Below are 26,779 nucleotides of genomic sequence, written 5' to 3' on the forward strand. Positions count from 1 at the left end.
ATAATAGCTAGATTGGATTATTGATGAGAATGGCTGAATGACTCTACCGACTTACGGAATATCGAGGAATGACACACGAACGAGACAGAAATTAGAGATTACGTACTCGGAACTAGTCATACAGATCATAGCCTGACAGCCACTAAGACATGATACACAGATACTGCAAGCATAAAACTCAGAAAGCGGAAAAAACATGATATCTCAAAGCCAGTACATGCGTCATCAGTCAGAAACAAAAGAAAATATTGAAGGGAACGGGCAGACATTTGTCCTCATAGCTAATTTCACCTTTTAAGCGGTCTGTGGGTTGAAGGCCTCGGGGGTGCCTCGGACGGTAAGCCCCTCGGCGGTGATCTTCGTAGCGGCCCTATTTTGATGACCGTTCGTGTGGCCATTGGTGGCGCCATTGGTGGCGCCGTTGCTGAAGGCATTGTCCATTTCATCTGCGAATCCACGCGAGGGATATCCAGTCTTTGGATGTCCGTCAGCACCGACCTGACCACCCTGGGTCGCTCGACCATCGGCTCCCTCGGTGGGTCGGCCATCAGCCTTCTCTCTGAGTCGGCTCTCGGCCGTCCGGTGAGGCTTGCGTTGGATGGAAGCGAGCTTGGGGATGTCCTTGGACTCAGAGGCACTGCCGATAGAGAAGATTGGGGATTCCCAGCGCTCTCCCTTGCGTGCGAGATCAGTGTATTCAGTAGCCTTGTTGGAGACTGCTCCAGGGAGCTTGATGTCTGGGAACATCGAGTCGTGAAGAGTAGTGACGGTCTGGATCTTGGTATCGCGCTGAGCAATTGCTTGAGCCTTTTGCTTCTTCTCGGTCAGCTTCGCGCGCGCAGCGTCCATGTAGCGCGAGTAGATGTTGGGAGCATTTGCAGGATCCTGCTTGGTAGCTTCCTTTGCACGCTGAACCTCTTGGTTGACTTCAAAGGCAAATGCATCACCCTTGACGAAGGCGTCATGGATCTGCTTTTCGAGCACCTTCTCCAGGGTAGGTCGAACAATGTTAAAGAGCATAGGCTTGAAGATGGCAAAGAGAATCTTGTGCTTGGACTTCCTCAACTTGATGTCAAGATCATGAATCTTCACTGTCACCTTGTCGAGTTTGACAAAGTGCTGGCGGTCCTCCTTGTGAGCTGTGGAGGCCGCGATCTTGAAACCAAAGCCCTCGTTACCGAGGAAGATGTCCATGACACCCTTGTCTGTGATTGAAGGGAATCCCTGCTTCTTCTTGATATAGTAACTGACGTCTAGCGAGGGGTTAGTAAACATAAACCCAGAAGACCGTCATGTTTCGATATTGAACCTACCTCGGAGATCGGCTTGAATACCGGATACCGAGATCATGATCTGAGCGAGGAATCAGTTTGAGCAACGGACATAACTGGATAGCGCGTGACTAACCTTGTTGTCTCTCTTGTTACTGATGTTCTTCCGACCCCAGCGGAAATAGTTATCACTACCAAATTCCACAACGTTCGGCATCAGATTGTCACTCTCGATGACGAGATTCTCCACAACCTGTGAACATCGCAATGTTAGTCATCTGGAACTCTCAAGACAGTTTCTTGAGGCAGACTCACCACGTCAGCCATCGGATCGGACACCTCGATGCGAGGCACAGGGACATAGCGAACGTTCTCAAAGACCGAAGGCAAGATGACATCTCTGATATCTTCAAGCAGGTGCTTCTTGAAAGCAACATTGCCACTAGCGTCTCGACCAAGGTCATTGAAGAGCTTCTCCAAAGCTGAGCGGAATGCTCGATTCTGAGGGTCTTGATTGAACTGATCGCCTATGAATCTGATCTCGTCAAGGATCCGATCGGTATGATCCTTGTAGCGATCGCGCAACAGGTAACGACCGTGATCGTACAATCGGTCCCATTCACGGTCGCAGTCCTCCTGCATGATGTAGCCTTGTTCCTGCAAGGTTTTCCTGCTCGAGTCAGAATGATCCGTATAGTCTAGCTTGGCCGTCGGACTCACCTGATGAAGGTGTCCATGTTCTTGAACCAGCCTCTGAGTTCCGGGTCCCTGTCTGCATCGCGGTAGATTTTGTCGAGGGAATCAAAGAAATCATCCAAGGACGTGCTGTTTGCAAATCGTTCAATGAGAGTCTGGCAAGAATATTAGCTTCACCGTCAGCGCTATTCTTCTGGTCACTCACCTTCAGATTGGTTTCCATTGATCTGATTCTCTCGTTGCCACGGAGTTCCTTTGTGGTTCCAGCACCTTGTTGGGAGATGTCTCTGGTGTGACGACCGTACTTCTCTGCGAGAGAAAGGAGCGTGCCAACAGCTTGCTGGTCTATTATAGGCCCCAAAGTTAGCGTCTATCCAAAGCTTCTGATCTCCGAATTGAACTTACAATCAGGATGACCCTGGATTTCAATAACCATCTTCTTCAATCGCCAGATAACTTGCTCGCGTCTCTCCTTGGGCATCTTCTGCTCCATGTAGCTACGAGTCCGCTCCTTGAGCTCCTGGGCCCGACTCTTCGCTTTCTCGGAGACATCCTCTGGGACTTTCTCTTTGGCCTTCTGGGCTGCCGAACTGACACCAGCCTGGACATCGACATCCTTAGCAGTGGCAGGGTCCTGGCCACCCGTTGCAGATTGTGTCGCAGTGTTTGCTACATCACCAGCTTCTTCCTACGGGGGAAGTGAGCATGCCAGCAGATAAGCTGTCAGAAGAGGATCTTACCTTGCTTTTCTGAAAGCGAGACTTGAGCTGTTCCTTGGGGATATCAGGCTTCTCGTGCCAGACATTCTCTTCAGCAGGTTGGTCCACTTGGGACAGCTGCTCCTGTGAAGGTCGGACCCTGTCGGCAGCTTGCTGCGAGACATCACCAGCCATGTCACGAGCAATGATCATAGCATCGTTCACTGTGAAGCGTCAGTACGGTACTTAAGTCGGCACTGACTTCCAAATGACTCCACTTACAGAGCTTTCTGAACTCTCCGTTTGTGATCATGAGAGTACCCAAGGTTTTTAAACCCTCGACGGCCCTGTCGGCATCCTGCTGGGCTGATTCTTTGCTCACTGGAACATCTGGCTGTACCGGCGCTTCGCCAGTGCCAATCTTTTGAGCTTCCCAGATAAAGTCTTGCAATAACTGGCCCTCATTCTTGCTAAGAATGAGTTTCTTAGCTTCATCAATGACCACCCGGAGATCCTTAACCAGGGCCTGGCCCTCGCTGGATAGTTCTTTAGGAGGGGACGACAGAGCCTTGGAGGTAATGGCACTATTCAAGGCGACATCACATTGCTTGTTCTGCAGAGGCATTTTATCAGTATGATGCACGACATACGCGCCTTGACGCATCTTGCGAGGATGATCCGTGGACTAACCGATGGAAGCTTGCCGTTTTTGAAAGCTGTATGATCCGTTAGCCTAAAATAATTGCTGAGGGATAGGTGCTCCAATCTTACCTTGATATATCCCGAACAACTGCAGCTTCTGGTTGATGTCCTGAAGCACTGTCAGAGCAATTCTTTGGAAGTGTAGGTATTGGTATGCCTACCTTTTCCTTTTGCTTAGTGTCCATAGGACGATTGACAGTTTTAGACGGCATGTTGAAGTCTGTTGGCACCGCTAATGGATGGCTTGCGACCGACAATGACAATCAGACAATATTGAGATAGAAATTATGGCTGCCACAAGAGACCTCGATGGTCACTTGAGAAAGCGATAGATAAGCTCTGCTAAGACTTTATTTCGGAGAAGAAAAGAGACGAATAACAGACAAATAGAATCAAGTGCACAAGAAAAGAAACAGATAACGAAGATCGCGTCACAGGGGTATCACCGGAATGGAGGACGCGAAGGGCGAGAGGAATGTGTGTTCAGTTGAGGTATGAAGATCAGTGTAAGGTAGACAGGACAACTATGGATCAAGAGTGACGAGGCAAAATGTGTTTGGAAGTCGATGGATTGTTGGTGACCTGTTTAAATAGTTTTCTAGACAACTGATATCAGATCAAGGGGGGTAAGGAAGAGGAGAGAAAAGTTGTTCGTGGGGTGACATCGATTATGACTGTTATTGATAGGGGCCGCAACCCTTCCCTGGATGCTTGACGTCACCGTGTCGTGGGTGATCGTTTTGCGCTGAGGGTTATAGCTACCTAAGGTAGGGAGTACCTGAGGTGTCCGGGCAGAGGTACCTTACTCTTGCTTTTGGTCGGGTTCCTGAGCATGATACGTAAGAGAAGCCTCTCTGTAAGCATTATTGTTCTTTTCTTGAAATTTGGTCGAGCATGTGCATATGAGTTCCGACGAATATGAGCTCATACATGGTCTTGGCTGAAGACATATATTCAGTCAATCAATGGGAAGAGGCGACTAAACCAAAGGAGGCAAGTCATCATCTGTACTAGGTTATGAACAAGAACTATCTATTATTGCCGACTCGATAAAGTTCAGAGCATGACGAAAAGCTTGAGCTCTACCTAGCTGGCCATTGCATCTTGACGATTCATCTTATATTCACACAAGAAAATGTACAGGGTAGAGCCAAAGTCAGCTATCAATGCTAATTCCCCATCTGCATCGGCCCCCGGTTTACAACCCACAAGGCAGAAACAAAAGTGAAGCCTCTGCGCTCTTGTTGGCTCGATCCCTTCTACGGAGTAGGGACTCGGCGTCGGGCGTACCCACTCTCTATAGTTAGTCCCAGTAACCTTGAATCCAGAAGGCTTGGCACTGAGCATCGTTTTCGTGGCCGACTAGCCACAAAGCACAAATTATGTATTCAAAGAAGAGTAAGTTCGCAGCGAAGCGAACAATGTGAAATCATAGCTCCATAAGATGTGCTACGTGGTCCATTCGCCATCCCGAGCAGGTTTCGACGCGCTGGGAATCGTTCCGCGATGACTTGGTCAAGGTCCAGACAAAGTTGTACTAGAGCTTTTGTGGATCATCAGTCTGACGTCAAGAGTCGTGTCGATCTGCCCACCACTTCAGCACTCCACAGTCCACAGTCTACAAACGCTGCGTACTACCTCTGGTACCTCTTATTGAGCCAATATTATGGCCAATTGCAGGTATTCCTTCCGTCGAGTTTCCTGGATGGATAAAGTGGGGATGGGAAAAGCAGCTGTAAGTGCCATGTAGAAGACATCGCAATTTTGCATGCCGCACCAAAATAGAACAGATAGCGGTTGAATGTTCCACTTCGTCCCCTATCATGCAATGCGGAAAAATGGTTGAAACAGACGAACTATCGTCTCAATGCCGTGCATTTCGATGCCTAATTATTTACAGACTCCCAAAATAGGCGCATATCTGCAGCCTAGAGTAGATGAATACAGGTTAACTCGCACTCAGCTGCTACCATGTCTGTCCTCGACATCCTTCTCTGAAGGACGACAAGGAGTACCACAATGGGTAGGATCATTTATTTAGCGGACTAATATTCAGTTCTTTGATTCGTTCATAGACCATAATGGCCCTGATGATAGCCAGGATATCCACCACCCGCAGATGGGTGCAAGGGTGGTCCGGTCACATAAGGCCCTGCACCTGGAATGTAAATCGCGGGTGACTGCATGAGCCGTTTTCGAGCAGATGCTGACATTGTCTGGAATGTGTCAAGAAGCGTTGCGATTCCCCATTTTCTAAGGCAGTACTGGAGGAGATCCTGGGTATAATCCAAGCATACGCTCGCCCGTGCGTGACAGTTCACGCGGTCCTTATTGTCGATCACGGGTGGTTCTGGAGTCTCAAAAGGGACGTTGGGAAGCGGTGGCACCGAGCGGTTCAGGACGAGTTCTGAATGTCGGTCCAAGAGGTCGAGAAACCGGCTACTGACCTGGTATGCTCGCTGAACGTCAAGATATGTCATCAATGGCACTAAGCTCGGCGTTTCCAAAATCTGGTGAAGTTTGCGGATGTAATCCATGCAACGCTCAAACAACAGAACCTTCGAATAGTCAGATGTCCCGATAAATCGATGCATGGGCGACAAAATGATGACAGTCGTGTAAAGGAACTCCAGTGTATATAAAATAGTGAAAGGCCCTGCAGCGTTCTGAGGAGCGTTCTCGAGCCATTCCTGGGCTTTGTAGCACAATGCCCAGGTGGAGGTCGCATTTGGGAGGGATGCCTCATTTTCGTATTCGTACTTGTTATGATATGCGGAGGACAGCATTTGCCGAATTTTGACTATATGCCAAGCAGGTTGCGCACTGTGCAAAAAGACATCGCTTGCATCTGCAAGAGCAAAGCCAGGTGCTGTGGTAACTGAGGGTAAAGCGACATTGACAGACCCATCAGAGAGGGAAAGTGTTCTCTCCAACGCGGTGCTTACACCCCTGTTCTCAACCAGATCAGTAAAATTGAGCTCGTATCAGAATGATGTAGAGGCACAAACCTATCCAAGCCGTAGACACAATGATAGACAATCCGACGAATATCTAAATGATCGGGAGTAGACAACTCTTCCAAAGGAGGGTCTTGATGCAAGCCAAGATCAACCATTGCTCGGACGGCCGTGCCTACAAGATACCAACTACGAAAGTGGTTAGGGTCGAAAAAGGAGTACTGGGCAAGCAACAGTATCCCCTGAATGCCAACCACGGATCCTGGGCGAAGAACTTCTTCGGCGTATTTCAGCGCCCCAGAAATCAGCGATAATGCCCTTTGATGATCTCCGTCGCCAGGCTGATACGACGTCGAAGCAGACGAGATGGCTAAGACAAGGCGTAAGATCCAATGATCAAATGGCTTGGCGAAACGACCACCGGACTGATATACAGCATCTACAGACGTCCAAAAACTTGTCTCGACGAAGAAAGGCAGCTGTGTGTATAGGTTGTCGAAATAATGGCGCAAAAGGGGTGTTATTTCATGACGTGAGGGTAATGACTGCAATGATAATTTCGGCAGCGGCTCGGCAATTGCCAATGATAGTAGAAGATTGGCGAAAGACGTGCTCGAAGTAATACCGTGGAAATCTCGTGAGGTGGCATTGACCGACCTAGAACGGCTGGTCAGCAACGAAACAACGAGGGCAATCGAAGATGAACGGACAAAAAGCCGAAATCCCCAACCAGGTCGTCAATGTCGGAAACCTCTTTACGATGTGATTGAGCGACACAATCCGGCGATGAAACCGAAGTGATAGAGCTTTCCCGGACAGTCCCTATTTCATCCGTTGATGAAGATTCCTTGCGATACCGCAGGCTTGCAATCTGTTTTTCAAGTCGTTCACAGTAGCCCTCCAAGGACGCTACATAACTTCTCTCTTTTCCTCTGGCAAACTCGTCACTGGCGCCAGAGCAGGTGCTTGCTTTCCCCACTCTTTCGCACGCGGAGCAGGCAGGAAGTTTCCCATCGCATTTTATTTTCGCGGTTCGGCATCTTGAGCAAGCGGCAACCGGCCGACTAACTTTGAGCAGCGGTTTGTCTAGAAATGAGTTTGTCGACATTCTAACATAGTATTACCTGGGCAGCATGTCAGAAGACCGGAAAACAGATTGCAACAGAGTATGACGCGTCTGAAAACACCAGGCGCATACCGAATGGCGGACGGACAATGGCTGAGATTAATGTGAAATGCGTGCAGCATGTCAGATATAAGAACGGTGGCTCTGAAATGTGGTCTGCCGAAGCAATCACAAGTCTTGCGAGCGAGGAGCGCGACCGAAAGAAGATCAAAATAGAGGCTGATTCATCTACTATCTTAATGACTTTGGGAATAAGGCATTCAGAAAAGATGACAGAAGTACCTCGGGATCGATCATTAGTTGCTTTGACAGACTGCTCTCAGCAGAACATTCGGTCTCTGTGGATCTCTTTTGCTTTTTGTGACGATGTACCTTTGTAGTAACAGCGAGAGACCCAGAAGAGGAGAGAGATTATCGACGTCAATGTCAAGACAAGCCGATTACCATATCCTGTGGAAATATTAGTGATATTTACCCAAAAAATGATGAGGTTATCAATGGAGGAAATAAGTAGCGGATTTGCTCCGCGTCACAAGTCACTAATTGGGGTACCGTGAGGAGATAAGAAAGGGATAGGTTTAGCCAAAAGCAAAGCGGTAAATGAACCCGGTTACCTTGACCAAAGGGGTACCTAAATGAAGGCGACTAAGTTCATGCCACCAACTGGGTCAGCCGGCAGTGGTGTGCATCCAACAAAGCAGCATGACCGTTATGCGGCGGGTAAGGCAGTAGTAGTGTGAGCAGCAGATACGTTGTAGATAGATAGTGGAAGTAGAAATCATCATCTGCTGATCTTCTTCCTAGGCTGATTTGGCTCTTCCTCTTCCGTTGGGTTTCCCTTTTTCCCCACCTCTTAAGGACACCCCACCTTCCGTACTCCGTACTACCCTCTCCACCATACCCAGCAGCTTGTACAGCTTATCTCTTCGGCAATGGAGAAATCCGTGGCTCTGCCGACAATCGAATACAAGAGCAATGGTCCTAATTTTCCTTCCCCGAATACTACAGGCGCCTCGCAGGAGATGATACAGCATGATTCGGGGCTTCGTCCTGAGCTCCAGATGCATGCCACAGACCAACACATATGCATATACTCCGCCGGGCATCCCTCTTTCAGACAACAAGTCCTGTTCCCAATTAAGAAGCTTCAACATAGACGGGTTCCATGCCACAGCACTACCATTCTGGTTCTCTTAACTATGGAATTCTCGGATGTCCGGAACGAGAAATTAATATTAATAGCTGCTTTGCGCCCCTTGTCTATAGTGCATGGTAAGTGCACGGTTGGTGCACGTGCATATCCAACATGCATCTGTTATACAGACCTTACCCAGTCAACTTACACAGGTTCAAATCTTGGTCTTGCCTGGTTGTCATTTGCGATCCAATTCCAATCAGTTTCTAAATGTCTTTCCTTTCACAACAAGCTTGCTTGACTCTGCAGACTCGGATTTCTAACGCTTGAGGGCCTCGATAAGAGTTTTCGAATCCCTCGTTGCCGTTAATGAGATATGGGTTAGGCACTAGCTTGGCCAGCTCAGACACTTCGGTCAGAACTTGAATATAGCGGGCCACAGACTTATTGGCCTCCCTACCGCCATCCTTCCTTATAATCCCAAACTGAGTACAGTATGTCTACCCTTGAAGTCTGTGTTTCCACATCTAGCGAAGGTTATCAGCAATTCGGATGCGTTCGATTCGGTGAAATACCCCACCAGTCACTTGTTGTAGTGAAAGGCTGGAACCTTCTGGTGACTTGTTCAGAAACAATGCGAGCAAATTCATCCCCATTGCAGCGGCATCGAGAAACATACTTGAAAGTCTGTTTGCTCGCACTCAAAGGCTCTGAGACTCTCCGCAATTTGCTTAGTCACGGAAGTCTCGAAGACTCAATAAGAATTCCCATATCAACCATCATGTGATCTCCCGAAGGACGTGAGTAGGTTAGGCAAAAAAGCATAAGCGAGTCACTGAAAAAGGAATTACACTGTCGACCGCAGTATATATCGACTTCACCAGTATCTGATGTCCACCCGATTCAGGAAGGTCCAAGTCATATGAGATCTCGAGCAATGCTTGCCGCTGTTTAGCAATAATGCCTTTCGTGATGAACCGTCAGGAGACGAGCAATCAGAGAAAAGTATAGTCGCAGTCGCAGTTGATGTTTCAATGAAGGAGACGTGCTGCATCAACAGCAGCATGCTTAACATATAGCATGAATAGTCTCCTCAGAGCAACCCCTTCGCTGTGTAGAGCACGTCAGCAACAGCTGTGAGTTTCAATAACACGAAGCATTCTGCGAGGGGCAATAGGAAGCAGGGTCACTGCTTAGGAACAATCATCCATTCAGGAATATGACCTAGTTCACATGGTTCGGCCAGCCTCCTATTTGCTGAACGCCGTATATTGAGTTTGTTGAAGTGGCTGGAGCTAAGCAATACCTTCCAGCACCCTTTTGCCCAAAATTCCGAACGATAGAGACTTTCCTTATCGACGGCCATGGTTGCTGGATAAAGATCAGAACCTCCTCGTCTCTATTGAATGACCTCCTTGCAACTTACAGCTATGGGTGGTTGAATACGGTATATTTGGTCGATCCAGAACCCCTTAGCAAAGGCAGAAATAATTCTCGTAATTCGCTCTTGGACATCGACATAACGATGCAACCAGAGTACGTAGATACATCTTGGACAGTTGTGAGCTTGAGCATTGGGGTGGGTGGAATAATACTCACCTACGACTGGTTGGTGTCAGTCCCGCAGGTACCTACGTAGCTACCTACCTAAAGTACCTAGTTGTTGGCTCATCACTTGACTTAGCGCCTTTGTGGGATCTGGACCGAGGAGGTACCACTACGCCCCTCCTCCTTGCATTCGAAGGATCAAAATATATCCTGTGTCCGTCGAGCGCACAAAATAATAGAATTAATCGCCTGCGAGCCCTTGAGACCAGTCACGAGTGCTCCGATTTAACGTTCCAGACTGATGGTTTCCCCCGGGTGCTGCCGCCTACGCCTCCTTGCAGATGAACCCTGAATATGTCGACCGTGCTCTGTCGTCAACATTATTCTGCCGGTGGTCGAAACATCAATTGTTACTGTGGGTCTAACTTAAACTCAAGAACCCCTCACAAGGGCAGCTCCATGTGAGGCATGGAAGCTGTATTGCATAGCGCTTTGTGACTCGGAATCCCTTTGAACGTGCGCAACGACTCGTGGGCTGCCTACCCGACGCACGACCATGGCCACACATTCGAGTCCGCTGGAATTACATCCACGATTTACAAATCCGTGGAAGGAGCCATCCGTCAAAGCATCACAGCAGATAGGAGAAGCTCCGGACGGGCGGATTGCGCATACATTGACAGCGTGTACTAGGTGTCGACAGGTGCGTTCCTTTTCGTAAATTCATCATCTTTCATCTACCCCGCCTGTTGGATTTATCGTTCCTAAGCTAAGAGTTACGAAGCGAAAATCTAGGTGTGATCCTGGTATTCCGAGATGTTCCCCATGCGAACGCAGTAATGCCAAGTGCGTATACTACGATTCCGCCCGCAAGTGCACCATACCGAGAACATACATTATCTCCCTGCGCGAAAAAGCCCGCATGTTAGAGAAAGAATTGGCCGATCTGGAGAAAGATATCCAACATGCTGCAGATGCCGAGCTCATGGTCCGAGGGGCGGGGCGCATTCGATTCAAAGAGAATGACGAGTCGAGGTACCTTGGGCCATCCAGCGGTATCGCAATTACTCGTTTGGTCATGGAGATGGCCAAGCAGAACACAGACTCAAAAAGCATCAAAGATGTTGTTCCTGAATTCACAGCACAAGAGATCAAAGCAACATTTGCGCTAGAAAGCTCTAAACCGACATCGAAAGTCTACCCCATGATCAGCTCAATCCCTCAACCTAATCTACCCCCGCGTAATCTGACTTATCGACTGATCGATGTATTTGTAGTCAAGGGTGAGTTCTGCCTCTCTAAATCGACGATTCCTGATGCATCTCGTTTAACCATATCTGCAGCGCAAGCTATGCTACCGACGCTGCACGAGCCTTCTTTCCGCCAGGAGGTTGAACAGGTCTTCAATGGCTCTGATGACCCTTGCCTCAATTTCCAACTCCGCATGGTCATTGCCATCAGCATGCAAAAAATGAGCACCGAGTATGCGGGATTGGCTGACAGTTACTACTTGGCGGCACTACCATATTTAGAGGCCTCTCTTAGGCGAATGGATCTTAGGGCTCTGCAATGCCTCGTCCTGATAGCCCAATACTCTCTGCTGACGCCCACAAGGACGGCTGCGTACTGGGTTGTCGGGATGGCAGTCAAACTCTGTCAAGATCTCGGGCTGACCGAAGAAGCGACAGTGACCAAGTCGCCGGATGGGAGGTCACTGAACCCGTTGGAGGTTGACATGCGAAGACGGTTATTCTGGATTGTCACCTCGATGGAACTGGGCCTCGCGCATAGCCTTGGTCGGCCAAGTTGCTATTCTATCCCCCATGATTATATCAACGTCAAATTCTTCGAACTTGTGGACGATCGATACATCACAGCCGATGGAGTTCTTCCCGGAGGCACACCAATCTTAGCCAAGTGCATAGCCATCCACTTTTTCAAGATGAGATTGCTACAGTTAGAGATACGGCGAACTCTGTATTTGAACAAGCGTGACACCCCTGCGAATGATCAAGACCCGTGGTTCTCGCAAATGCTAGCCAAGCTCGACCACTGGGTGGCTTCTTGTCCTAAAAACGATGGCGGTAGCGGATTGAGCGAAAAATGGTAAGAAATCAAATCCCATCTCGTTGACTTTGTTGATCGCCGACCTTTGCCCAATAGGTTTCATGGCAGACGGAATACGATGATCGTCTTCATGTTCCGACCATCCCCTCAAGTCCCGGAACCCTCCGTTGATGCTGCACGAAAATGCTATGAAGCGTCGGTGTTCAATGTTGCCATGCAACGAGAGCAAATCGCAACTGGGTCAGTTGATCTGACCTGGATTTTCACACAATCACTCTTTATGGCGCTCAACACCATTCTCTGGTCCCTATCGTACCCCGATATCCGAAGGGAGCATCCCATAGAGGAGGTCAGGGCTCATCTCGACGTCGCTTTGGAAGCGATGATGCTTGCCGCGGAGAGGTGGCCCGGGGTTGAGTCCGCTTTGCTGTTGTACAAAAATCTTGTGACTGCATGCCTCAAGGCTTATAATACCGACGAATCGTTTGTCGTTCATTCGCCGTCCAACCATGCAACACCGTCATCCACACAGGACGTGATTACTCCGCCTTCTATTTCTAGCCCTTCTAGTACGACAACTTCATTGCGAGCTGGGAATCATTCAATTTATGATACTGTTTCAGTCGGCACTGTCTCAAGAGGACACTCCGCGGACCCGACTTTCCCATACTCACAAGCATCTCCGGCGGCAGCCGTGAGAGCCGAGTCACAAAAGCCTCCATCATACTCACATTGGGAGACTGAACCCCCTCCATTGCAACCGTCCGACTCGAATTCTACGCAGGCCTCATACACACCTCAGGGGTATACTGAATCATCCACCGTATTCTCTGATGTTACTTTCAATCCCACAACACCATTTAATTCTTTTCCTTCAGTAGTTCCGGGGTTGCCCGGTTGGGATCCTAATTACACTGTTGCCTCGACGACAGCGAGCCATTTAACCTACGTTGATGCTGCCGTTGACCCAATGCGCTGGATGGACACGATTGATGATCAATATTCTCAGTATTTCAATGGAGCTTTTCCCATTCCACCCTGGCGAGGACGGACGCTCAGTCAGCAAGAGCAGATTGAGCTTATGGCATCCTTGGAGGAGAATATCCCCGACGTCTCCGCGCAACTTGTGAGAGAGTCGGCCACATTTTATCAGTCATGATCTTTGCGATACTCCCGGTTGAAGATCACCAATCTTGAATTTATTCGCGATATGCATGTCCTTATTGTCTGCGAATCCAAGCTATACCCATCCTGCTCTGTTCGATATTCTGGAATAATGTGCTCGGCTTGGTGTTGGGGCAACTTCTCACTTCATATCAATGTCTTTACTATCCTAGATTAACCTACAAGTGTTTGACGGGAGAGGAGGTTATACTGTATTTGAAACGGTTGGCCACCGAGTTGACAGTGATGGACTCTACTGAGTGATAGTGAATCGTTTCAAATCCACTTCATGATTAACATGGACAATCCAGCACTAGATCAAATCTACACATTTGAACAGATTCCAGTTGCAGCCAGATACCACATCCAAAGGTCAATTTGTCAGGCTTGCTGGCACAAGTTTATGAAAGCAGATATTAATAACGAAAGTACCAGAAACAAGCCCCCAACCGCCCCTTCTTTCTCTCCCCGGGAAACCCCCGAAACACATGATCTTTTGAGATGCATTGCTTGAAGCACGTACCTACAGTCTTCGAGACTTCACCGCCTCATCTGGAGTGCAGAACTCCGTAGGTTGAGTCCAGTTGAGCGAACAATGAACCTGCGAGCATTGACTGAGAATAAGTGTAGAGATCTCGATGGCTGACATCTATACTCCATAAATAAGCGCTCGTCCGCTAGGATTGGCTGTCTTTAGAGGATTACGGCTGTAAAAAGGCGCGATATTCTTCTTGACAAAGGACGTTATTCTTCCGATTTTTTTCCCCTTCCTTTTTACGGAGTCTTTCAGTCAACAACCTTTGGTGGATGCATACGGGCTTAATGTAACTCCTTTTTCAAAAACGAAGAGACGTTATTCTCAAAAGACCAGGTCAAGATTAGGGAGGTTGAACATATTCTACCGTTCCGGGGACCAAAAAAGGCCTCTACTTACTGTACGGCGTATTACCCGAATAGGAAAGTAATTAATCCCGGCGCCGAGTGCAAGCGCGAAAAGACACCCGATCACGTGTGCGCCTGGCCTCTTTGCCGTCATCCAACATCTCCAGTCGTTTCTCCTCCATTATTGAGTGTCAAAGGGCATCACTATTCACCACCAACACCAAACACCGCCTTCCACTTCTTCCTTTTAAGTCAACAAAATATTGACCCCTCGACTCTTCAGTTAGAGATCGTGTGATTTGATTGGAATGCGCGGCATTTAGACGGTCGTGGAACGTCCTACTTGAGCGAACCTCGACCGGCGTGATCACATTCCGCCCCCTCTTAGAGCCGTGACCTGCCTGGCTTGCTACCCCCGTATCAAAGATCTTCTAGATAGGATCTTTTCACGGTCGGTCGCAGGGCTCAGGCTGCTTGGGCTTCTTGCCTTTCTCTTGTCCCGGATTCCTCATCTAGGATCCCCATGTCTGATTGCGCCTCATCAGCGTCATTCCGAGCAGGGCCTCCTTCACCATCATCTCCCGCTTCCGGGTCATTGAAAGAGAACCATCCACCGTATATATCTGAACATTTTCCACAGACTCCGACATCTCCTCCGTTGATGTCGGTAAGCGCTTCTAACTATGCCACCAATATCGCATCCTCCCAACCTCCCAGCCAGGCGACGTCACAACCTGCGAACCTTTCATCCCCTCCTTCCTCAGCTCCGATGTCTACACAGACCTCACAACAGCCGACCCTAGGTGCAACGAATTCTTTTCCTACTCCGGCCAGCAGTGTGAGCGGCCACTTCATGGGATCGACTTCCGTCGAGGATTCAGAGCACACGGGAACATCATTTGAGCATGTGCAAGCAGACTCAGGCGCAACTACTGCCACAGGCCTGCGTTCATCATCTACACAACAGTCAGAGCACAGACGGACCGATCACGATCGGGAGGTGGAAGGGCCAACTCCTGGGATCGATGTCCGCGATTTTGCGAGCATGGACGTCCCACATACACACAACGATACAGATGCCATGGATGTTGACAAGGACGTCAACGCTTCTGCTAAATCCGATGGACTGAGCCTAGAGTCCCTGCAGCAGGATTTCTCTTCCGCATTCCATCTTTGCAAAAGCTGTAAGGATACCCCTGATGACTTCTCTATACGGCACATGCCGTTTTTCAATGCACTATGTTCCACATCTTATTGAACTGAGATTTGTTAACATTGTGCTCTATGCAATCTACAGCCCATATTGCGACCGGCCCGGACCCAGCGCTAGATCTCATCTCACTTTATGGTCTAGGTCCGGTTGCGAAATCGGTTGCAAGGATGGATCCTGTCACGGGGGAGAAGATCAACAGGCTCAGGAAGTCTTATGAGGGCAAACTGAAGGGTTTGGGGCTCGCGGGGAGAAACAAACCCGTGAAGCACGACCCCTCTGCCCCTGGCGGGCTTCGACATCTAACCATGTGGCCCGAAGAGGAATGGCAGAACCAGAAGGTTTATGGCAAGGAAATCAAGGTCGCCGATGTTGATTCCGCATTGCATAACCTTCAGATGAAGGCGATGCAGATGGAGCCGGGCACAGTCCCGAACAACGAATACTGGGAGGACGTCTTGGGTCACGAGAAGCCATCGAAACATGCGGGCTATGGGGACGGAAAGAAAGCAGCTACACTTCCTAATACCGCCCGATCGCCTAGCCAAGCAAATGACACACCTCTTCCTACGGAGCCGGAACGCGCTCGCCCTAGTCGCGGGCGCAAGAGGCATTATGACGAGAACAGCTTCGTCGGGTATGGCGAAGGCTACGCCGATGACGATGATGACGCCGCATTCTATTCCAACAGTGAAGGAATGGGAAAGAAGAAACGAAAGAAGGTAAGATCACATGCCATTTGGGATGGGTCGTGGACACGACTGATCGTTCTTGTTTTCCTAAAGGAGCATGTTTCAAAGGTTTCGACTCCGCTGCCCGATAGAGGCGGTAGCTACGGCGTCGGTATGTTTGGAATTGGAGCGAGGTAACCGAACGACCTTAAAGATCTACGGCATGAAAAGCAAATTTCTATGTTCCAGACCAGAGGGCGAGGCATTGACTGTCTGTGGCATATGCATGAATATGCATGCGATGAGAGATATCGCTAAGGCCGGATATCAGGCCGATGACCTTGTCCTGGTCCCATTCATTACTTCTCCGTACATTTTGTTCTTTTTTGCATTACGGTGCTGGATATACCCGGCTTTCACAATGGGATGGCGTTCGGTGGGGGAGCAATAATCAGCTGCGGAAACGGATGCTCTTGTCGCTTTTTAATGTTGTCATTCCATTATCTTCTCTTTTGTGTTTCGGCTTTTCAGCTGGATCTTCAATGGGTCAATTGTTGTCGTTGAATCGTCCTTTTCCGTCGCCCCGGTGGATGACTGTTTGGTCAAGGCTCATCAATCATGCTCGTGATATGGCGGTACACTTCTCTTTTCCTCTCTTGAAGTACCCGGGGGAGGTTGTGTATTCTTTTTCGTCTTTTTTCCTTGTCTACGGACAATAGCTAGGGAGATTTCGCTGGCACAAGGATGCCCCCAATGTGATACATTATCTAGATGAATGCATATGAATGGTTTTGTCTGAAGTCTCTTTACTGCCTGCCTCAGCATAAACAGTCATCTAGAATCTCACACTCAGCGTTTCACCCCTCAGCGGGGCAGGATCGATCAATTGCTATCAAGCGGGGCGGAGAAGAGGACCAATCCCAAGGTTCCGATTATTATCTACAACATATTGCAATGTGCTTACTTTGGGATTCTAATCTCCTATCTTCAATCTCTGTCACTCACATACCATTACACGCTAAACCATCATCGCGTGCAACAATCGTAAAAGCTCCAACCATGGCAACCACCACCCCAGCGACAAACTCACCAAAGCCCTCGCCCTCATCGACGAAGCCCACGCCCAAGATCCCCGCCGCATCACCATCGCCGACAACGGCAACGGCAACGGCAATGACACAATCCCCTACGAGCTGCACTACGCCAACAAAATGACCACCTACCTCCACAAACGCACCGCCAACCCGTCCGAGCCCCTCCAAGTCGCCATCCGCGCCCAGCACCTCAAACGCTGGGAGGTGCCGCGCGACTCGTACCCGGCCACAAAAGCAGGCTACTATGCGTGGCGGACGTACCTCGCGAAACGGCAGGCCGAGCTGGCGGAGCGGATGTGTCTGGAGGCGGGTTATTCGGAGGCCGAGGCGGGAGGGTGGCGGCGTTGGTGCGGAAGGAGGATCTGCGGAAGGATGAGGAGACGCAGGTGCTGGAGGATGTGGCTTGTCTTGTGTTTTTGGATGATCAGTTTGAGGAGTTTGAGAGGGGGCATGATGAGGAGAAGATCCTGGGGATTCTGAGGAAGACATGGGGAAGATGTCGGAGCGGGGCATGAGTTGGCGTTGGGGATTGAGATGTCGGAGAGGGCGAGGGAGTTGGTTGAGAAGGCTTTGAGCGGGTGATTTAACTCGTCTAGTCTTAGATGATGTTGAAGATACCCTGGCCTAGGTATGTTTTGTCATTTGAAGAGAGTTGTATAGAATCAAGTATCGTACATGTCATCATAATTGAGTGTTATTGCCTGTCCCAGTCCCCAAACGCCGCGCTCGGTCTATATGTCCCTAGACTTTTGATGCATAACAGAATAAACGGCTGTGGTATCATGAAATCAAGCAGAACCATGGTCGATCAAGCGCACAAGCGCAATAGCAGCGCCAGCCGCTACGCCGCCAACAAAGCACATCTGCACACCACCCTTGATACCCGCAATGATGTTGTCCTTACCGCTCCAACCCCGAACGACACAGGTTTTGATGTACCCAAACGCAAGCAGCGTTACAGCCATAACGCCAATACTCCAGTACAGCGCCACGATGACCTGGTCGACCATGAAGTAAGGTATGAGCGGGATGAACCCTCCAACGAAATACCCCAGGGCAAGAGTAATGGCTGAGATCCAAGCCTGGTTACAATCAGGCTGGGTCTCCTTGTGATGGAACGAGATAAGGAAGTCAAGGAGACGATCGTGCGATGCATGCAGCGATGCGTTGATCTGCGAGATGGCGGCTTCTGGCAGGCCGTAAGCGGAGAATGTATCGTGGACGATGGCGCTTGTCTCGACAGGCGAGGTCTCAATCAACTCTTTCGTTTCGCGGACAGTCGTTTGATACGACTCTCTGTAAGCCATTAGTCCTCAATCACAGTGGAATACGGATTGACAGCGAGAAACGCACGCTTCACTCTTGGCCCCGACGTATCCACCCAAACCCATGGAGATGGCACCAGCTGCCAGCTCGGCCAGTCCACCCAGCACGACGACTTTGGTATTCCCCAGCGCAGAGAGACCAGCACTCAGTGCAAAGGGGACAGTGAGGCCATCGGATAGACCCAGGATGGCATCCGAGATGATGCGCGGGTTGATGCGTGATCGGGGAGTAGAGGAACTGGATGAAACGGAGTCGGAGTCGGCTCGAGGTGTGTGGAAGGTACGATAGGATCTTTGAGCTTCGATATCTTGATCCACATCGCTGTCTAGAGTGTCGGAATCGCTTACTGATAAAAGAGGCTTGCCTGTTGCCTGGTTAGCGTCGTATATACTCCGGGAAATAGCCGCATTCAACGAACCATAAGTATCTGACCGGGGTTGCTTTCCTTTGGTCGGGAAAAGCTTTTGTTTAAGAAACAAAAGCGCCATTTCAGAAGATAATAAATAAGCTCGACCGGGAATGGGTTCGAGGGTCTGAAGCCCCAGAAGGCCCGAAATAGGAAGAAGAGAAATATACAGTATTGCAGGCAATCAGTGGCACTGACGTCAGAGTCAGGAGGCGATTCTAGGCCTTTGCAGGACACAGACGCAAGTTGACAGAGACGCAGTGATAATCACAAGTCACAGCAGAGGACTAATATGCTTAATGCCCTTTAAGAAGCGATGCTTACACCGTTTATCTATCGTCCAGTCTCAAATATCCCTAGACCTTTATAAGGAATTCAAATTGTGTGTAGCTCCTCTTGCTGATACATCAAGGGGGTTCTAGGTTCGTGGCAATCCGCCAATCAACGCATCCGTAATCGTCAGCAATCGAAGATCTGGATCGCATCTTCGTATCTCCCGCAGCTGGTGGTCTGTGTTATGATAATCCGCACAGTCTCATTGGCGAAGGACTCAAGGTGATGACATTGCAACGTCTAGGACTGGTTGATTGTGTCTCAATAATTTCAGGCTGCATACAAATGCGTACTCCTTTCACCTCTAGTGGCAGCGGTCCCGCTTGGGGGTTAGGATATTGCAGTCTCTATGATTGGAGAGAATACAGACTCTTGCCAGGGCTGGCCTCCGGTACAAGCTGTGGAGGTCCTCACTGGTGAGAATGAAGCATTACAAAGCGTTGAAATAGGACTGTCACAGGAATGATGGCAGAATGCCGATGGTTTTATTGGTAGTCCGTCGCAACGGTTAATCTGACATTAAGGTATTATTTCCAAGAATTAAACATCACTAAACATATCAACCAGTTCAATATCATCGATAACGAAGCATAAGCATTGTCCAACCAGTCAACTCTCTATGTTAATCAACCTACAGAGCCATGGCAAGACCAAGGATACCAGCAGCACCCGCAATGCTAGCGGCAATGGCACCAGTGGCAGCAGGAGCAGCAGCAGCAGCGCCTTGTGAGCTGGAGCTCGACGCAGAGCCCTGAGAATCAGATCCCTTGGATCCAGATCCAGACCCAGAGCCCGAGTTGCCGGTGGCCGTTGCTGCGGCACCAGTCATGGAAGCATAGTTGGTCGAGATCCACTGCTTGACGCTGTTAGGCAGGTCGGTGTACCAGGCAGGGTAGTGACCCTGTTGGATATCGTGGATAAGGGATGAGCGAACGCTGGGGTTGGCCAGCTGAGACATGTATGAGGAAGGAACAGCAGTGATGAGCACAGAGGCAATGGACGGAGGAGGCATGCCGTCGTAGGTGAAGGCGGCGGTTGGCGCGGAGAAGGAGCCGAGACCTCCCAGGTCAGTCGGGACGCCGCCTAGCTTGGTGTTTGTAGGAACGTTGCCAGCGGCGGTATTGGTTGGGAAACCGCCAAAGTCGGTGTTGGTCAGGTATTGGTTGTAGTCGGTGTTGGTCAAGTATTGGTTGTAGTCAGTGTTGGTCAAGAACTTGTCCCAGTTGTTGGTGTCAGCCCTGTGTCCACAAGATCGGTTAGTATCGTTCAGCTTGCTTGCTTCTGGGGATATACTGACAAGCTGTTCAGCTCGTTCATGAGGCTCGAGTAGTAGTCATACTGTCTCTTGCCGACATCTTCTGGAGAAGCTTCGGGAGCGGCTTCAGGAGCAGCCTCGGGGGCGGCGTCGGGCCTGGCCTCTGGTGCAGCCAGGGCAGTGGCAGTCAGAAGGAGCAAGGAAAGGGTCTTGTACTGCATGGTGAAAGCCGAAATGACTGTCGTGCTGAAGGTAAGGATAGTATGTGATCGAAATTTGTATTAAACAACTACAGGAATATGTCTTCTGGAAGATGGCAATAACCTTATATGAAAGAAGTTTGAAAGAACGTGAAGAATACTCAAGTTTGCACAGGTCGATTCAGCCTCATCTACTGGCGATACGAGACTTTATACTGCCCATGGCCATTAAAGTTATATTATTAGAATTGAATGCGGCTGGAAACGGATTTTCAAACCCCAAACAAGCGAACTGCTGCTTCAGGCCTCTCAGACGAAGGGCTCCCAACGAGGAGCCTATCATCGCGCACTAGGGACGGTCATTGTAGGCCTTCGCCTGACTATCGATGGGGAAAAAGAGTCCAAGATGGCTCCTACGGAGTCGAACCGATGTCCTAATTTGGAATCGTAGTTGTCAAGCCCTGAATCTATTTGAGAATGAAGCCCTGAAAGTGGGAACGGCAGCAAATGAGCAGATAGGGGTCCAGAAAGAAAGACTTCGTGTGGATGATCAGATCCCAAAATGGATCTTGAGGCTCGTATAGACGGGAACTTCAGGACGAGTTGATCTGACCCCAAGATACGATGTTTGCTTGGCAGGACGTCCCGCGCTAATCACATCGCGAGAAAGAGTAGAATACGAGGCCGAATTTAAGCAAAGTTTAACTTCAATCAGACTAGATTCTCAACTTTGGTACACCTGAAAACCCTTTCAGCTCCTTCAGGGTCCTTAATCACATTCGTGAGTTGTCACCAGGCATCAGTCACATCTGGGGAGAAAACTGAAAAGACCTCGTGGATCAATGGTGGACATCTGCCTGCATTTCTCCTTTTGCTGCCTGCGTTTCTTTTTTGTGGCTTAGAGGATCCCGCTCATATTGCTCTCAAACATGGCTCTTCAAGTCATGGGAGCCTGAGATCACCTGTGTAATACATCCACTTTTTCAGGACCACATAGCCTCATAACAGTTACCAGGGTTCACATTGAAATGGCTCGTGCCTCGATCTCGTTGCGTTCCTGTCCCAGGGCCACAGAAGGTAAGTTTTGGTGATCCACTCACTCCCGCTTACCGACCAATCATACCGCCGGAAAGCCTCTTTCCGAAATGCATATAAATCATTCTAATGTCTACCAAAGTGCCTTCGGGCATTTGGTCAATTTGAAACGATACAGAGAAGATTAGCATGGCCCCTGCACTAAGGATGACACGCTCAATCAAAGAGAAGCTACCAGTTTTTTTTCCTTCACTTACAGACCCCATTTGGAGGTACGAGTGTTAGCCATGGTGATGCAGTATCGCGAGTGCCGCCGTTCGAAACGGACTGCCTTCGCTCTTTTTCTTTCGCACTGTATCGACTTCACAGTTCTACCTACAAGGCCACGGCTCTGCGCCACACGCCAGCCAAGAGCATAAGGATCATTTTACTGCACGCGACCGACTCTTTTATAATATGCATTCTGATTCAGGAAACTATAAATACACGAAGAAGAGATTTCTAATTAACTCTGCAGTTTCAGCGTTGCCTATGCTTTAAGCACCACCCTCCCTCTTGGCATATTCCTCTTCCATACGCTGCTCGTACATCCTATCGGCCTCCTCCTTGCTCATGGCCCGATCGCTCTCCGCATTTTGCATGACATCCGAATTCAGGGCGGTCGAATACTCCAGCGATGTGACCGTGCCGCCGGTGCCTGTACCAAAGACTCGTCCGCTGGCGTTGTCCTCTCTTGTGGATAGGGCGTCTAATGATGCATAGCCGGCGGAGCCAGTAGGTCGAGTTCCGGTCGATGGCTCCTTGCCTTCATTAGAGGGGGGATTTAGGTGAGGCATCTTGGATTTGTGGAGACTGCTTTGCGGTATCCGTATATATTGACACAACAGGAGGAAGGGAGTAGTAGTTCAGATGATTGTAGCCTGTACGTGTGTGATGTAGACTCACTACCCTTGTAGCTGCCAACGATGTGTTTATGTATTCCGTGGTGGATACCAACGGACTGACAGCCAGCTGTGGCGACAACGTCACTCTGTACACTGCTGTGGCTGAGGCGTTTTATTCACTCGCCACTGTACGCTGTGGCGCAGTCTGTTTTCCAGAGGAAAAACAACACAGGCCGCAAGGTCAGAGATTCACCTATCCCAAAGGATAGAGCTCTATTTCGTGGTACGACTACTTCAAATTTGAGTGAGCATTCAAAAATGGCATCTTTACTGATCACATAACCTCCAGGGTAGATATGTACATGCAACTGTGAATAAACTTGTGCCAGGCAAACCACACGCCCTCCTTCAGACAGCGAATCCCACATAGCTCAAAACTACCTTACACTACTTGTGCTCGCCAGAAGAACACACCATATCAGGCCTCTTCTCCACCCTCGAGCCACTGGCCCAAGAACTGATGAAAAGGAAAGTATGATATCCACAAGGTGGAAGGTGCCAAAGAATACGCCTGTCAATGACCCGAAGGCCGTTGAACGGATTGTTCCGCCGCGCTGTGCAATGCAGGGACCAATCCGTGGTGGACCGCCTTCTTGATCGCAGCCACCCAAACAAGGTAAGTATGAAGAAAAGAAAGAAGAAAAAAAATCAAAAGGATGGGGGATCAAGGAGATTTATATATGTTGTGGTGGGGACTGACAAACGCCGCTAGCAGCAAGCGAGGTGCTTCTGGAGCGCTCTGATTCGCCACCAATTTGATGGGCTGAGTCATGGTCAATATTGCAGTCTAAACATTTGATTGACTAAAAACAAATCACATGATATGCTCCGACAACATACATTTACCATACTGTTATATGACGACTTGTGTTGATTTAAGTATTTGGAGAGTGTTACTGCGATAACGCATAGATGACCTCGATGACATTCGGTCCATGCATTAGAGACGGCACTCGGGCGGTCATAGCTGCCCCAAATAATATATGCACATGCATGACTAGAAAAGCGGAATAGCTACAAGACAGGCGACATGCTGCGACGTATGGCTATCAAAGCCATAGTATGTCCGCCCCGAATGCCATGCAGGCTTTCCAAGATCCTACTAGCACCAGATTTCTCCTACTCCGCACTCAGAGCGAGGCATGCGTCGACCGCCAGACCAACCCTGCAGCAACAGCGTCAGCATTGCTTCTCTGCCTTGTGTCATAGAAAAACCAACCTTCCTTCTTTCATCTTGACCACATCGTCAATGACGTCGCGATCAAGATTCGGAAACATGTTCGACAGTGTCTCCACCACGTTATTGTGTTCAGCCCGCTGAATCCTTCGTGCCTCCGCATCCTCGGCGCTAGCTTGACGTGCGGCAGCATCTTGCGCATCCAGTACCCTGGCCAACTGCGGCTGTGCCGCATTACGAGGCCCCTCACTACTGCTACGGGGCGGCTGATATACGTTAGGGGACAGTCGCGGTGGCGCCCCGGCTGTGGGGTGCCGGCAGGCTGTATTGGCCGCTCGTGTGGCGAATCTGGCTCGTCCGAAAAGATCCTTCCGATTGTTGATAAAGGTTTCTGAATAGTGCGCAATAGCCCTGCTACTGGTGCGCTCTCCTCGTCACTCGTTTGCGGCGCCTCTCTCCGCGTCGCAGGTCTTTGTGTATCGGTTGAAACCCGCGATGGAGCTTGGGAGCTTTCCGCCGTAGGACGCTCTCCTCTTTTCGGCTCGAAGGACTCGGACTCGCGATTCTGCTCGGCAATAGCAGACACGGCAGCCTCGACGTTACGCTCAAACTCCTCATCGCTCACTGTCAGACTTGTCCGATCCAAGGTCTCGATAAATTGAATAGCACCTGACTGTTTATGAAATCAGCTACGTTGCCTAAATTATCAGCAAATAATGTTTGATTGACATACCAGTGAAGATAGGTAGTACCCCGCCTCTCCTCCTAACTTATCCTGATTTCGGAAGCGAAGAATGTACTGGATATTGGAAACCAGATGATCGGGGCGAGCTTGTAGCACGACGTAGATTAGCAGTGGTACGAATGAATCCGCTGATGTATCAGCTTGTTTTGAATTTTTGAGCAACCCTGCAAGAGAAATCGGCGTCAGTGCTGCACCTTACACGCTCAAGGATTACTCATTTTGCTGCTCACCGAAGATAACTTTGCAACAATTCAATATGCAAATCACTTTATCACGTGGTGCACGGTAGCCATTGATCTTCAGAAGCTCTTCGTTCAGTGTCAGAAACAGTCCCAGCATAAACGGGCATCGAGACCTACCCTGCTGCGCCAGGTTCAGAAACCGACGGCCGTGAGCGCCCACAGGCGGTATGTCAAGATGCTGCTCTTTCACCCAACCGTAAATCCGCATCTTTTGCGCCAATACATCATCGCGTTCGACATCTTCCTGGTGCTGGCCACGCCTCCATGGCCCATGAAGTCGTTCCATTTCTCTTCGTCTGCTTCTACTTGCACTTCTTGGGATTGAGGGAGGAGCCGGTATAGCGGGGGAGAAGGTCTGCGAATACAATCGATTCATGACTAGCTTCTCCATACCCTCTTTCGCGTTATCGAATTCGCTGTCGGAAACATCCCTCCAAACCTCGCACATGGCCATTTTATTAGTGATGAAGGTCAGGAAGTCGCTAATGATCTTCACTTGCTCATGTACCATCCACTGTCTTTTGCCAAACTCATTAAGGAATGAGCGGAGAAACTTGGCTACAGGATCTGCAGTGCGGTGCCTGAGCTGCTCCAGAAAACGATGAAAATCGAATGGTTGATCGGGCTCAGGTTCTGGCGGAGGCGGAGGAACAGTCGACGTAGAAGATCGTCGAGTCAGTGCTGGATGATCTTCGGAAGCTCTATGGGCGCTCTTCGAAATAGGAGCCGGTGGCTTCTCAACAGCCGAAGGCGTCCCTGCATTCACCTGTGCAGCCTGAGAGCCTCCCTCTGCTGATTTTGAAAGACTCGAATGACGCGGCGGGAAATGACCCTGGCCTCCAAGAAATTGTTCAGCCAGCTCCAAACGAGGAGACATCAACTGCTCCTGGCTGCCCCTGCGTTCAGGGTCCTGAAACTGACCCATGATGCTCTGAATCTCGGATTCAGAGTCATCCTCTCGAGTACCATCCATGCCAGCGTCCCGTTTATTTTCCTTCTCTCCGTCACCCGGTACATGCGGTAGCTCTTTCTCGCTCAATTCAGAAGTCGCATTCACGGACGTCTGCAGGGGCGGTGCAAGCTGGGATTTCGTACTAAGATAGGTTTCGTCTTTTTCTGGGGGAGGCGGGGGCACATCGCTGTCTACTAATGAACCGGTTTCTGTTGTATTCGTCGAGACCGACAATCCTTCCATACGCGCTGACAACGTCCCCTGGGGTTCGGATGTAGATTTTGAGGAAACTGGAGCGAATTTCTCCGACATCATGTTTGGCGAGTCAAACGCAGAGGTCGGACATCCATCTCGAGGAATCTCCTTCCTCTCACCCAACTGGTCTTCCTGATATGGATCTTCGTGTGTTGCTGAGGGTCATTATGCGCCGACACCGATGATGTCGCTTGCTGTTGATTCGATTCTATTTGATCGTCGTGGATATCCCACTGAGAATCCGGTCGTCCATCCGGAGCCGGGGTCGTGGAAATCGCTTGTTCAGACATAAGCAACCTGCATGCACGCCGGCAATCAATGTAGAAGCTCGGTCACTCGGTGGGGAAGGAGGGAGATTCAGACGAGGTAACGGATCATTATGAGGAATATCCAGCACACAGCGGTCGAGCTTAAAAGCAGCAAGGAAAAATCATTCAAACAACAATGGGATATTTCAAAGTAGCAAATGTCTATTTAACCTAGGACCGGGCATGAAACAACGTCGATCGGACCCATGTTAGGCAGCGTGGAGTATTCGGTTATCACCACCTGCCACGAAGCTATGTGGATCATCGTTGCCCCGAGATCCGGCCGCCGAGGAAACATAACACCGAGGTTGACTTTCTTCAATTTATCTTCTTTTGCCTTCTGGTCGCCGGAAGCAGGATTTTGCTATATTGTATTTGCA

At 49.6% G+C, this 26,779-nt stretch overlaps 9 protein-coding genes across 9 annotated transcripts; 2 read left to right on the forward strand and 7 right to left on the reverse strand.

Annotated features, from left to right (window-relative positions):
* Positions 1–294: 294 nt before the first annotated feature.
* On the reverse strand, positions 295–3,579 carry P174DRAFT_421582 (uncharacterized protein; the record flags this gene model as incomplete). The annotated part of the gene is made up of 12 exons (XM_024824962.1): positions 295–1,253; positions 1,314–1,353; positions 1,408–1,524; positions 1,587–1,941; positions 1,992–2,122; positions 2,173–2,312; positions 2,373–2,655; positions 2,708–2,889; positions 2,948–3,278; positions 3,356–3,381; positions 3,437–3,476; positions 3,529–3,579. The coding sequence occupies 12 exons, from the start codon at positions 3,577–3,579 to the stop codon at positions 295–297; spliced, it is 2,655 nt and encodes an 884-aa protein (XP_024681125.1).
* Positions 3,580–5,436: 1,857 nt separating this feature from the next.
* P174DRAFT_461076 (Zn(II)2Cys6 transcription factor) lies at positions 5,437–7,432 on the reverse strand (the record flags this gene model as incomplete). The annotated part of the gene is made up of 3 exons (XM_024829966.1): positions 5,437–6,316; positions 6,376–6,990; positions 7,011–7,432. The coding sequence occupies 3 exons, from the start codon at positions 7,430–7,432 to the stop codon at positions 5,437–5,439; spliced, it is 1,917 nt and encodes a 638-aa protein (XP_024681126.1).
* A 2,892-nt stretch (positions 7,433–10,324) lies between these two features.
* Positions 10,325–13,678, forward strand: P174DRAFT_513096 (putative C6 transcription factor). Its single transcript, XM_024831946.1, has 4 exons — positions 10,325–10,836; positions 10,918–11,416; positions 11,477–12,239; positions 12,297–13,678. Exons 1-4 carry the CDS (start codon positions 10,690–10,692, stop codon positions 13,357–13,359), a joined length of 2,472 nt encoding a protein of 823 aa, XP_024681127.1. The 5' UTR covers positions 10,325–10,689; the 3' UTR covers positions 13,360–13,678.
* Positions 13,679–15,015: 1,337 nt separating this feature from the next.
* P174DRAFT_373308 (uncharacterized protein) lies at positions 15,016–16,325 on the forward strand (the record flags this gene model as incomplete). Its single annotated transcript, XM_024822493.1, has 2 exons — positions 15,016–15,430; positions 15,544–16,325. 2 exons carry the CDS (start codon positions 15,016–15,018, stop codon positions 16,323–16,325), a joined length of 1,197 nt encoding a protein of 398 aa, XP_024681128.1.
* An 803-nt stretch (positions 16,326–17,128) lies between these two features.
* P174DRAFT_431927 (uncharacterized protein) lies at positions 17,129–17,734 on the reverse strand (the record flags this gene model as incomplete). Its single annotated transcript, XM_024825724.1, has 1 exon — positions 17,129–17,734. The coding sequence occupies one exon, from the start codon at positions 17,732–17,734 to the stop codon at positions 17,129–17,131; it is 606 nt and encodes a 201-aa protein (XP_024681129.1).
* A 169-nt stretch (positions 17,735–17,903) lies between these two features.
* P174DRAFT_513098 (VIT1/CCC1 transporter family protein) lies at positions 17,904–19,143 on the reverse strand. The gene is made up of 3 exons (XM_024831947.1): positions 18,966–19,143; positions 18,575–18,911; positions 17,904–18,517 (listed from the first exon to the last, which is right to left on the reverse strand). Exons 1-3 carry the CDS (start codon positions 19,033–19,035, stop codon positions 18,010–18,012), a joined length of 915 nt encoding a protein of 304 aa, XP_024681130.1. The 5' UTR covers positions 19,036–19,143; the 3' UTR covers positions 17,904–18,009.
* A 640-nt stretch (positions 19,144–19,783) lies between these two features.
* On the reverse strand, positions 19,784–20,900 carry P174DRAFT_408157 (uncharacterized protein). Its single transcript, XM_024824162.1, has 2 exons — positions 20,584–20,900; positions 19,784–20,524 (listed from the first exon to the last, which is right to left on the reverse strand). Exons 1-2 carry the CDS (start codon positions 20,760–20,762, stop codon positions 19,918–19,920), a joined length of 786 nt encoding a protein of 261 aa, XP_024681131.1. The 5' UTR covers positions 20,763–20,900; the 3' UTR covers positions 19,784–19,917.
* A 1,412-nt stretch (positions 20,901–22,312) lies between these two features.
* Positions 22,313–22,612, reverse strand: P174DRAFT_421588 (uncharacterized protein; the record flags this gene model as incomplete). The annotated part of the gene is made up of 1 exon (XM_024824963.1): positions 22,313–22,612. The coding sequence occupies one exon, from the start codon at positions 22,610–22,612 to the stop codon at positions 22,313–22,315; it is 300 nt and encodes a 99-aa protein (XP_024681132.1).
* A 1,013-nt stretch (positions 22,613–23,625) lies between these two features.
* P174DRAFT_442384 (guanine nucleotide exchange factor VPS9) lies at positions 23,626–26,592 on the reverse strand. The gene is made up of 7 exons (XM_024827565.1): positions 26,271–26,592; positions 25,002–26,223; positions 24,873–24,950; positions 24,631–24,806; positions 24,173–24,570; positions 23,940–24,152; positions 23,626–23,885 (listed from the first exon to the last, which is right to left on the reverse strand). Exons 1-7 carry the CDS (start codon positions 26,379–26,381, stop codon positions 23,840–23,842), a joined length of 2,244 nt encoding a protein of 747 aa, XP_024681133.1. The 5' UTR covers positions 26,382–26,592; the 3' UTR covers positions 23,626–23,839.
* Between the last annotated feature and the right edge of the window lie 187 nt (positions 26,593–26,779).

This window comes from Aspergillus novofumigatus, assembly GCF_002847465.1.
Source record: "Aspergillus novofumigatus IBT 16806 chromosome Unknown P174scaffold_5, whole genome shotgun sequence".
NCBI lineage: Eukaryota > Fungi > Ascomycota > Eurotiomycetes > Eurotiales > Aspergillaceae > Aspergillus > Aspergillus novofumigatus.